This window comes from Topomyia yanbarensis, chromosome 3 (assembly GCF_030247195.1).
Source record: "Topomyia yanbarensis strain Yona2022 chromosome 3, ASM3024719v1, whole genome shotgun sequence".
Taxonomy (NCBI): domain Eukaryota; kingdom Metazoa; phylum Arthropoda; class Insecta; order Diptera; family Culicidae; genus Topomyia; species Topomyia yanbarensis.
Window position 1 is genome coordinate 10021094 of NC_080672.1, and position 12543 is coordinate 10033636.

Consider the following 12543-nt stretch of genomic DNA (forward strand, 5'->3'; position numbering starts at 1 on the left):
TTGATTTGAAAGTACTAGATGCATCACAATGGTCGAACATGCTGTGCGTAGGTTCTATTGTAGCAGCACTCTGATATGTCCACCTATACACGTACTCGAAAAAGTGCGCCCATCTATCTTGTAAAAATAGCTACAATCATATAACGCTAGATAACGCCATTGAGTGGTGTAGTTTAGGTAAATTAGTAACGAAATTTATACCAATCACTTTTTGCTGAACTGTTAACAAAATGAGCCGACTTTTTCTCTACTTCAGAAACAACCTTTATTAACTGGCGACGAGGAATAAATTAGAAGCAGGTATTTTTTTTAAAGTTTACCGGAAAGTAGTTTCATTGGTGAAATGATTCTAAAACAAAAAAGTAAATATTCTTGTTGAGACTCGGACAGATCCAATCGGCAATGATGCCGAAAAAAAGGGTACGTAGACGGTCTGCGAGAGACGCCATTGCGATTACCAGTCGAAATCATTACCATCTTCAGGACAAAGACGCCATCGTGAAATTCGCTAGCGTCGGGAAACTGAAGGCAGCTTGAACAGTCCACGATAATTTTGAAGGCTGGTCTGAGAGGATTCGAAGGACGACGGTAATTTTAAGTTAAGTTAAGGAGTTTTTTAGCGGAAAATAGGCAAATGGGCGTAAATTTTAACATCATTGGTGGAGGTCAAGACAATAGAAGAAAGGTAGGAAAAAATCAACCGAAAAATTTCGAAAGCTTTTTTTAGATTCGTTTCGACGGAGTGTCGCATAAAAATTAAAAGTATTTGTTTTGAAGTGTGATAATGGTGACATTGTTCTTTGTATTGTGCTGGAGTTTTCTATTGTTTCAGGTTACAAAGGGCTACGGATCCTTTTGTTTAAGAACAATTGTTCTTTTTTTTAATTTCATATAAAATAACTAAGAGTGTTTTTCTATATATTTTAGTCGAAAAGTAGTTGTCGGAGATCGTGCTATTCTAGAAATAAATATGAATAAAAAAAATACTGGCAAATAAGGATGAGGAAACAAAATTGAAGTACGACAATTGTCGGATAGTCGGCAAAGGCCGCAACCAGCTACGGGTGAGTTTTTTTAATTTTTATTTGGTGCGTGAACTGCAATTACAGTTGATTCTAAATAGTATTCCTCTTGAGCAATGACTAAAAATAACGGCCACATGGCTTCCAGTACCGAGCCGTACAGGAAAGGCACATGCTTCTCTGAATGGGCCGATGGATTAGAAACTTTCATGAATTTATGTGGGCCACATAATTAAAAATTGTGTTTCAAAAGGATACATTAACCACAGTACGATACATTAAAATTATAAGCAAATAAAACGATTTGATTGAACCGAACCAGATCTAGTGCAGCGGTATTGGTTTAGTCATCGCGTCAGCAACCCGATAAATCCGCAGAAGATTTCGCTTTGGTAGTGAAACTGCAAGCAAAATTCTGTGGATTCGGAGCGTTTAAGGATATAGCAATTCAAGATAGGGTACTTGCAGCACTTAAACAAAGACTGCCTAATAAGGAAAATCTAACTCTTTAGTTCTTTTTTCTCTTTAATTAGCATGAGACTGAAAGGTGTGAAATATATTTTTCAATATTAAGAGCCATAGTACTCAAGAAAGGGCAAGGAGTTGAAGGAAGAAAGTTTAGAAAAGCGTGGTATGGGGTCATATGAACAGGCATAGAGTTTCCTGGCGACTTAACCCTTTGTCTTCAACCGCAGGAGTCAGAATATTTTGCCATTTGAAATGCAAATCACCTGAGTCTGTAGCATGTCCGGAGAACTGTAAAGTGACTCTCAACCTTCCCTGTAGACACCCAGACAGATGTGATCTGTGCAGAAAATGTGGGCAGATGGGACACATTGCTAGAGACTGAACAATGCAACCGAAGTGCATGCTTTGCACAAAGGAGGGCTGCAAGGACCACATGTCAGGTAGCTTTTTATGCCCACAGTACAAAAAGGCGATTGCAGGCCAGTGGTGATGGAGATAACCCAGCTTAATCTCAATCATTGCGACACAACAACTGTTGTGGCAGTCAACGACAGAAACGAAGTTGTAATTTTTACAGAGTAGTGATTGTTCCTCCCGATAACGGTAACTGGGTGGTGGATAATGTAGGAATGGTAGCAATTCAAGTGATAGGTCTCCCTGTCCAAGAGGTGGTGAATAGAACACACGAAGGCTTCGTGATCGCCAGGATCAACGGCGTATTCGTATGTAGCTGTTATGCTCCCCACGGTGGATACCAGAGCAGTATAATCGGATGCTGGAAGCTCAAAACATTCAAAGGAAGTCAAACGCTTAGGCCGTGGAGTGAGATAGCAGGCTGACCAACGCAATAGGTTACAGCCTGTTGGAAGCCCTGGCAAAACTGGATGTAAGGCTGTGCAACAAAGGTTCCGCTGGCACATTCCGTAAAGACGACCGGGAATCCATCATCGACGTAACATTCCGCAGTGCGTCGCTTATGGTTAACTTGAATTGGCGAGTAAGTGAACAGTACAGCGACCACCAGGCGATCCACTACACCATTGGTCGGCGGAATTGCATTGTAACGCGGGAATGAGGATTGGTAAGCGGAAATGGAAAATAAGATTTCGACAACCTATTTGTGAAAGCGCTTCGTGCTTACAGCCTCGCTCCAATTTCGAATTCAGATGAGCTGTCGGAAACATTAGCAAGGGCATGTGACGTAACAATGAAGACGAAAATTCCGGTTATTGGTGGAACAACCGGCTCAGAAGATGCGTTCCGGGAGCAAGATCTTGAGACAGTCAGAGAAGAGTGAGGTAGCATACTTAGTAAGTGCACCTGCTACAAGGACTTGTAGTGGATTGACTTATTATCTTGCATATCACTATCTTGCGTTTAAAATCGGCCCTAGTAGTGTGCAGAGAAGTAGACGCTAACCCCTGGGGGAACGCTTATCGTATCATGATGGTCAAGATGAAGAGTCCTACGCATCCAACTGAAATGTGCGCTGACAAGCTGAAAATTTTAATGAAAGATCTTTTCCCTAATCACGGTCCAACCACATGGCCGTCTCTATCGTTCGTTCATGCAGACGGTGGAAATACTGGTGAAAATCGAATATTCAACGACGAGCTCCCTATAGTGGCGAAAGGGCCGAATGCGCAGAAAGCTCCCGATCTGCGCGGTATCCCCAACGCGTTTCTGGACATGTTCAGTATAGTTTTACAGAAATGCCTCGACGAAGACTACTTCCCGGATCCGGATCCAGAAGCTGGTGTTGCTGCCAAGATCAGGGAAGCCATCAGGAGATCCAGCATCGTATCGGTCTATATGTCTACTGGATACTCTTGGAAAGGGTCATCTTCAATAGGCTGACGAACTACGCTGAAAGCGAGAACGAACTATCGCAGAGGCAGCTCAGATACCGGAAAGGGATCACGATGGTGGACGTCATCCGAACAGTAACCGCGAGCGCGGAGAAAGCATTGAAGTAAAGGTGAAGAGGTAATCGCTACTGCACCGTGGTTACTATCAACGTGACGAACGCGATCAACAACGCCAGCTGGGTGGTTGTCGCCGTAGCGCTGCACAAATTGCGGGTCCCGGAATATTTTTGCAAGGTTCTGAAATGTTAACCGAGTACAGGTCTACGAGACGAGCATGTGCAGAGGTCGATTAGGGTCATGGCGGGAATTCTTCAGGGCTCCATACTCGGCCCAACGCTCTGGAATATAATGTACAACGGAGTGTTAACATTGGAACTGCCCAGGGAAGTTGACGGCAGGGACAATAGGCATCGCGGAAACCTGCATGGCTGACGTCAAGTTGTAGCTGGCTCCCCATAAGACGTCAGTGTCGGAGGACACTTAATCCCCTCGATGCGTGCGTTTAAGTACCTGGGTGTAATGGTGGACGATCGATTAAAATGTAACAGTCATGTCGACTATGCATGTGAGCAGGCTGTGAGAACAACTCACGCATTGAAAAGGGTTATGCCGAATCCCGGAGAAACTAGATTCAGCACGAGACGTTTCCTGACGTGTATCTCATCCTCAATATTAACGTATGGCGTACCGGCCTCTTCTGCTGCGCTGAACTCAAGGCGGAACTTCCATTTGACGCTGTTTTTGTTTGGGCCCTAGGTTCGAATAAGTTTGAAAGGGTATGCCTGGAGTGACAGTTGACAATATCGTCGAAAAGATGTGCCGCGACGAGCATATCTGGAATGCTGTCAACAGTGTAGTAACGAGCACACTCTCCAAGCTGCAGAGAAAATGGCAAAGATACCAACAAAGTAGCGCCATCGGTTAGAAAGTCGTCGTGAAACCACAAATCGGGTCTCGGGAGAAATTCCATCATCGGGGAAGTCCGCAGGGGTAGATTAGGTGTACCACCGGAGAGTAGTACGCGACATAGCACCGGGTTCGGGTTGTTGCGGCGCCAGTGAACCAGTCGTAAGACTCCATCGGAATCGCCGGACCGACCTCTACACCTTACCGTGAGTAGGCTAGGCCACCGCCGGGGATTAGAGCGAGTAAATCGCGTCGAACAGCTAGCAGTGGGTCGTTGGAGCGCCAGTGAACCGGAAGCTACGCTCCACCCGGGATCTGGACAGACCTTAGCACCTACTGGCTGGCCCATAGAGTGGGCTAGGTTCACCGCCGGGGACTAAATCGATTAGATCAGGAAAAAGCGGGGAGCTAAATGGCTCATGAAAACGAACAGTAGGGTGGATTCAACGCCGTGTACTATCCGACTATATCGTGACAAAAATAGGAATTGGCACGCGAAACAGCATCGGTACCGAAAAAAATTCCGTCGCCAGGGATCTTAGTCGGAATAGGGGGAGTTCACCGCCGGGGACTACGGTGTGTTTACTGAGGCATTACGGTACCTGCCACGTGAAATCACCGTGTGGAAGGAACGCTTGCTCGTTCATGCACAACACATTGTTGCAGGACGACAAGCGATATCACAAAGGTTTGACTCGCGAACCAGTGCAGCAGCCTAACGAGAGTTCAACAACACACGATCTACGGTAATGGAAAACAAGTGACAATCTATGTTTTCCTCGACGATGTGTCGTCGGCGACTTTGATGGAGCACAGCCTACTGAAAGAATTAGATCTTAAAGGAACGCCCTATCCATTGTGCTTGAATTGGACCAGCGGGAAGAAGATGAGTCGGTCTTACTGACGTTGAAGATCTCCGGTGTAAATGACACTCGCGAAGTGTTCGACCTTCCAGAAGTTTATACGGTTACGGATCTTTTTTCTTCCGAAACAGTCGGTCTCAGTCTCGCAGTTGGCAACTAAGTACAGCTATCTTAAAGGTTTGTCATTGAAATTCTACGATGGTTTCTCTCCACGGATGAACAATTGCCGCCTGGGTCACACCCTGAGTAGCGTTGAAGGTGGTGTCCAAAACCCGACTTGGATGGATGATATACGGACCTTGCGCCATGGAATCTGGTACGACGAACTCCGGCAATAGCAGTTATCACAATTTTCACATCTGTCCTGTGTCAAGGAAGAAGAAAGGGATCTGAATGCGGCGCTTAAGGAATACTAATCAATTGAGTCGTTGGGAATATCTGGTTCACAAAAATCGCTACCTTCGAAGGATGAGGAGCGCGCGATTAAAATTCTGTCAACCGAATCACGACTGGTAGGAAATCGCTATGAGACCGGCCTATTGTCGGGAACCCGAATTAGCTGCGGCGATGCAATCGAAAATGCTTTAGTACGAGGAGAAGGGTTACATTTGGCGGCTGTCTGCAATGGAGAATGCGGAGAGACATTTTAACGACTGGTATCTGCCAATCTTCCCAGTAACCAACCCGAACAAAATGGGGAAGCTACGAATCGTATTCGACGCGGCCGCAAAGGTCAACGGCGTCTCATTAAACTCGTTCCTGATATGACCCGATCAATTGGTGTCACAGTTCTGTAAGAGTTTCGCGTCGCCGTAGTGGGAGACATTCGGGAAATGTTTTTCCAAGTACAGATGAAGAAGCTAGACCAACGAAGCCAGATGATTCTGTGGAACAACGGTAATCTGGAGGATGAACCCGAAGTGTATGCGGTAGCAGTTATGACATGAAGAACCGAAACGCTGAAAGATTCGAAGAGCAGTATCCACGAGCGGTTGAGTGCATACAGTATGAGTAAGCTGACCAACTCTAACGAAAAAATCCGTACACCATACCGCAAAGAAGCGATATCATTCACCACGCTCAGGCAAACAGTCCGCACAGTGTACGGATTTTTTTGTCAAAGTTGGTCAGCTTAAGTATGAGCATTATGTCGACGACACGTTGATGAGTGTTGAGACTAAGAAGAAAGCTGTAAAACAAGCCAGCGAGGTACGATCTATCCACTCTCAGGGAGGATTCGAGATACGCAGTTGGTTATCGAATTCCCGTTCGGTCATCGATAACCTGCACGAGGTCAGTGCCATGGAAAAGAACATGAGCTTCTGCGTGGAGATGACGACGGAAAAGCTGTTCGGAATGTGGTGAAGTTCTGAGAACATTGATGGCAATATATGTTGGGTGTTATATCGGTAACTTCCTCATCTAACTGAAGATCCTAATGCAGGAAATCTGGCGTTGTGGATGTGGTTGGGATGAGAAATCAAGTTGGCCGAAAGGTGGCTCACGTGGATCGAAGCGTTGCCGAACGTCCACCAAGTTAAGATTCCTCGCTGTTACAGAATTAGCCAAGCCAACAAACAATGTGGAATTGCATATTTTCTGCGATGCCAGCGAGAATGGGATGGCTGCTGTGATCTACTCCAGGTTCGAAGAGGAAGGAAAGGTGGAATGTGCAATGATTGGATCCAAAACACGCGTAGCCCCTCTGAAGTTCCTCACTATCCCTCGTCTTGAGTTACAAGCTGCCGTTAATGAAGCTCGTCTAGCTGACTGTATCATAAAATCACATCGTATGAAGATCGCGCGCCGCGTTTTCTGGACCGACTCCCGTGATGTGATACGCTGGGTACGATCTGACCATCAGCGCTATAGCCAATTCGTTGCCTTCAGGGTCAGCGAGCTGCTGGATACAACACAAGTGGATGAGTGGAGATGATTAGCAACTAAGACGAACGAACGTAGCGAACGAAGGTACCTTCGACCTAGTAGCCGCTGGTTTCGAGCACAGGATTTTCTTTGGGAATCGGAAACCAAATGGCCTGGTCATAATCGAGACCAAAGATCAATCGTAGAAGAAATTCGACCCAGTGTCCTACATCATACAGTTACCGAGCCGCTAGTGAGTTTCGAGCGCTTCTCCAAATGGAAACGGCTGAGATCGATGGCATATGCCCATCGTTTCATCATGAATCTTCATAAACGCGTCGATGGGGCCACCGCCAAGTTGATCCGTAACAATTGCTCAAATGCTAGTCCGTGGAAACGCACCTTGCCAAAAACCAGCCCGTTGTACAAGCTGAGTCCAGCCATCGATGAACACGGGGTTCTACGGATGCGAGGGCGCATAAACGCATGCGAATAGGTTAACGAGGCGACCAAAAACCCAATCCTGCTTCCAAGACGGTATATCGTGACCGATTTGGTGCTCGCTGACTACCACGCTTCTTGCCGTCATCAGAGTCATCACAGAGCGCTGAACCAGGTTCGATTGAAATTCAGCATCCCTTGTCTTCGTTCAGAGTTCGATCGTGTCCGCAGAAACTGTCAGCGTTGTTAAGTCTGACAATCAAGACCACAACACCCAGCGATGGGAAGCTTCCCGCCTGCCCGTATGGCAGCATTTCAAAGACCGTTCTCGTTCAACGAAAGAAGGACCGAGGAAGATGGGGAGTCCTACTCATCTGCATGACAACCCGAGGTGTGCACATTGAAGTAGCACATTCGTTAACGACGGATTCGTGTATTCTGGTACTGCGCAATTTCATTGCGAGGAGGAGTGCCCCGCCCCGCTGAGATTATAAGCGATCAACGAACTAACTTCATAGGGGCGTCGCGAGAACTGCGTGAAGCCATGCAGCAAATCGACTAGAAGAAACTTATGGTTGAGTTTGTCAGTCCTAACACGAAGTGGACGTTCGCGTACCCAGTAGCTAACGCCTAATTGACGAAATTATAATGGCTGAATGGTACAGGAATCGCACGAGTGAAGCAGACGACAGGTTTTCTATTCTGAGATATAAAGAGGTGGGATTTTTTTTCTTCAGTCAAACTTCGCATTTGTAAATTGTACAGTTAACAGTCCGATCAAAAACGAAGACACTTCATTAATTTTGTGTGCGTGACACTTACGCCTAGTTGTGATCAGTAGTTAAATTAAGTTTGATTTTTGTGTTTCGAATTCATCTCGTCAGTAACTATCATCAACTAGGTGTCTAGTTAGACGACTATGATTACTATTTAAACAAATTGGCCGTGAAGAGAGAAACAGTGAATATCAGAACAATGAATAACGATTTCAGTAGTTTTTTTATTCGTCATATCGTTAATAATAGTTTACGATATAGTATTTTGCAAAAAACTTTAACAAATCATCTTAAAAAAATTAGTTTCTTACTAGTATAATAGAAAATAAATAATCAATACTAAAACAACGAGCAACAAACCGCCAGCATCGAGCAAAAGCAAATATTAAATGCGTTTTGGCATCGGGGGTGGGGCCGGTTTCTTGACAAAGTACCCGGGTTCACCGACGTAGGGCCCGGGTTTACTCATGTGCACTGTCCTCAGTGTAGGCACGTTGGCTAGGCGCAGGTTTGGTTCAGCACACATGTTTCTGCAGCCTCGCACGTCCAGCGTGCGTAACGCCTTGCAGTGAATTGCAATATAGTCTAAACTGTAAAGATAATAAAAATGTTTCGTTTTGACATATCTTTAGGGTTACCCAGGAGACGTATACCTAAAATCGGAAAGCTGGAAGCACCGTTCAAGGGACAACGTTTGTAGCCGTTTTAAATGGATCGCTAGCAGTTCGATGGCTTTGTCATTAATGTTGTGACACTCACTGAGATCGACAATCTCAAGCGATGGACAGTTGTGCGCTAATGATCGGATTCCTTCTATCGATATTTGTTGACATTTAGACAAACTTATTTCCTTCAACTCTTTCAGCTTGAAAGCATACATCAGTGAAATGTCGGAAAGTTTATTGCACTGGGAGAGTCGTAACACTCGTAGCCCTTTCAGGCTATCAATGCTAAAGTCACTGCCGGCTTCATCTTTTAGCAATTCGTTCTGCTGGCACATCTCCATCATGGCGCGTTTTCGCATGGCATCGTTTACAATTTCTTGTTCCGCTTTGCTACGAATCGAAATTTTGAACGGTTCGTCTGGTTGATTTCCCAGGAGCGACCTGCCCGAGGTAGATGGCTGCGGATCAATTTCTTCTACATATTGGGTACTCGGCTCTGCCGGGTTAGGTGCCGTAGTTTTGCTGGTCTCCTGGACCTCCAGTAGCATTCCTACACCAGTCATTGCTCTGTCGGAGATCTGAAACCACACTAAGAATTAGAATCCCTCAACACCTTTTCATTGAAATAATACCTTGTCACAGTAATCCAGATTCAGATGTCTAAGCCAGACCATGTTTTTGAATATCATCTGCAAGCAACGATCCGAAACCGAGTGGAAACAATAGCTTAGATCCAACACGCGTAAAGAAGGAAAATTTTCGGCGATTCTCATTACTGAACTTTCACACAAGTTCAACGCACTGACGTACAGTTCCAAAAGAACGGAATTCGGTGCAGATGCGATTCCTTTGATAATCCCCTGTCCTGTCACTGATTCACACTCCGAAATATCCAAGACCTGCAGTTTTTGCAGTTGTACTAATTCTTTGATCCCCAGGTCTGTTAATGCTCGACAGCGACGTAATTTGATCGATTTCAGATTGGGTAGATGCACACAAATTTTCTGCAGACAAGCATCCGTAAAGCGCACCGATTTCGAGAAATTCAAGTGTTGCAGTGAGTTCTGATTTTGAGCAAGTGCTGCGATTCCCGAGTTGGTCAGCTGATCGCACGAATTCAGATCAAGTGTATCAAGGTGTAGCTTGTCGATTCCGGCCAGCGTTTCCAACGAATCTCCGTCAATTAGAGTTGAGCTAAAGTTCAACATTTTCAGCTTCTCTGCCTGATATTCGATAAATTGCGATATGTAGTGGAAAGTCAGGACGCTCTCGGAAGCGTCATCGGATCGGGTGGGGTAGAACTTCCGATACAAACCTTTGTGGAAAGAAATCGAGCATCCACTAAGGTCTAGGTTTTCCAGATTAGGTGTCAGTGATACGATACGTCGAAATAGAGCATCGGAAAGATACCGACCGTACGCTAAACTCATTGTAGAAACATTATGCAACGTATGCGTTAGCTTTTGCTCTTTGGCGCTCTCGAAAAGCCTTCCGGACATTAACAATTCTCGGCAACCTTCGATGCGCAGCACTCGTATATTGGGAACAGTCACCAGTATGCCATAGAACGATTTCTCGCGTATATCACATGCTTTCAAGCTCAGTTCATAAATGTGTTTGCCGAAACGGGAAAAGAACAGTTCAGTTCCGTTGAATTCAACCTGGGATAGTACAATATTCTGAAAATTTCGCGAACTTCTCAATAGGTCACGAACTGGACTGGTAGAGTCGCTGAAATACGTTTTGTGGAGGTTGAGACAAATATCGTTCACAAACAGTTGATACTGTGTGGCCTCCAGCCATCGTTTGCAGGTCAAACCGACAGCAAATCTATCGCCTACGTTCAGGTATCGGAATATTTTGACCAGAATCTGAAAACAATGAATGATACTTTATTTAGCGGAAAATAATAGCGTATATTGTTATGTGCATCAGATAACAAACACACGATGATGACGTAGTGTCTGAGCAGGTACTAATTCATCAAATGACTCGTTCTCACACTGTGTGAATGTCTGTTTTCAATTGCTACTACATGTATACCCAGAATGGATTCGGTCGTTGCTTTTGTTGTTTTAGATAAGAGGTTTTCGTGAGTAAATATCGAATAATCGCAATCCTGTCACGGGATCGCATCACTTACCTCCATCGGCAGATCACTATATCTAGGCCCAAAATCGTCCAAATTGTACTGCGCCATTTCACCGTCTTACACCTAATCTACCTGGAACGGTTTGTACGTCAATTGATCATATTTAATGACGAGTTAGAACAAAAATCTCACCTAATGTATCAGCAAACACCCCCAACTGTTGTGATTATCGATTCAGTACTGATGTGTTGACATAACATCAACACAACACAAGTATAGACTTATCCAGCTGCGTTAGTATTGTGCCGTTTTGACGTTTAAATTGGGAGGAAAACAAATCATTTGCACTGCGAATTGGGAGGAAAACAAACCGCTTGTGGGCTTAAGGGGAGGGCGGTAGTATAAAAATGCGAAATCTCAGTGTGCGTATTTTAAACGTCAGATATCTCAATAGAGGCTGACAGCTGATTAATGCACGCCAACTTGGAACTGAATTTTCGTGGAATTAAACAGAACAAGAACATTTGAACACACGATTTCATCGATGTTAGGACTTTCCGTGTTAGATTCCTGAAGAAGTTTCAGCTGTCCCATTGAATGACCAGCCGAATCTTGATGAAGGAATCGAAAAACTAATGAAGCCAGTGGAATCTAGGAGAGGGTTACGGTAAGGCGGTGAGTTGCTTAGGAGATGCAATAAAGGAAAACGAGAATCGACACAAGCGTTAGATTCTCCGGAAGCCTGATTAGCTTTTGGGCTTCGCACACGATGGATACAACCGATTGAGGTTTGAAGTAAACCGGGTTAAACTGCACGCAGAAAAATGTATTGTAGATATAACAATATTCTGGGTTAAATTCAACAATAATTGTCTCAGGGCTACATTCAATAATTGATTCAATCCATATTATCATTTCTACAATATCAATGGTTTTGAAGCTTCTAGATTTAAATCGTATTATCGGTTGAATCAACAATAACCCCGGCGATGATGAGTTATGTTCTATCAACGACCATGCGGTACACTTGGGTGGAAAGCCCAACTCCTACCAGCAGAAGGCAAAGTATTCTTCACATTTCCTTTCGATCATGTCCATATGAGCCTGCCTAGTTCTAGTTTTCCGTTCTAAGTTTATAACTGATTCGCTCTAGAATATTTCATTGCTTTCATTTCTCTTAGTCTTAAATTTGCCGAATATATCCAACAAAATCGATACAGTAGAACCTTGCGGCAATTAACACATAGTAACAAACTATATTTGTGCAGAGACTTTCCAACCACATCGCTCAGAAAATCGAAGGACATTTCTGTACTCTTTGCGAGCCAATAGATACCTCCGACTCGTCTCTGCGTCTGCGATTCCAAGTAATTGTACGTAACTTTTTGAGTCGAACAAGTTCGATATTCCACCAATGTGTTCTCTACCCGAATAGAATTTTACAATAGCATTTACCCTACAAACAACCATAAAACAATAAATATTATAGTTATTACTGTTTCAACATTATTAGTCGCAGTGTTCTCGCAGTAGATTTACAATAAAATTTCATGCAACAATCAATTTTACTGTTCAG

General features: G+C 44.4%; 2 protein-coding genes across 2 annotated transcripts; one reads left to right on the top strand and one right to left on the bottom strand.

The window, feature by feature from the left end:
• The first annotated feature begins 6565 nt into the window (after window positions 1-6565).
• LOC131693563 (uncharacterized) lies at window positions 6566-7063 on the top strand. Its single transcript, XM_058981484.1, has one exon. It carries the CDS (start codon window positions 6566-6568, stop codon window positions 7061-7063), a length of 498 nt encoding a protein of 165 aa, XP_058837467.1.
• Window positions 7064-8478: 1415 nt separating this feature from the next.
• On the bottom strand, window positions 8479-12532 carry LOC131691140 (F-box/LRR-repeat protein fbxl-1-like). Its single transcript, XM_058977327.1, has 5 exons — window positions 11160-12532; window positions 11019-11099; window positions 9508-10746; window positions 8864-9453; window positions 8479-8800 (listed from the first exon to the last, which is right to left on the bottom strand). The coding sequence occupies exons 2-5, from the start codon at window positions 11073-11075 to the stop codon at window positions 8596-8598; spliced, it is 2091 nt and encodes a 696-aa protein (XP_058833310.1). The 5' UTR covers window positions 11076-11099; window positions 11160-12532; the 3' UTR covers window positions 8479-8595.
• Window positions 12533-12543: the final 11 nt, after the last annotated feature.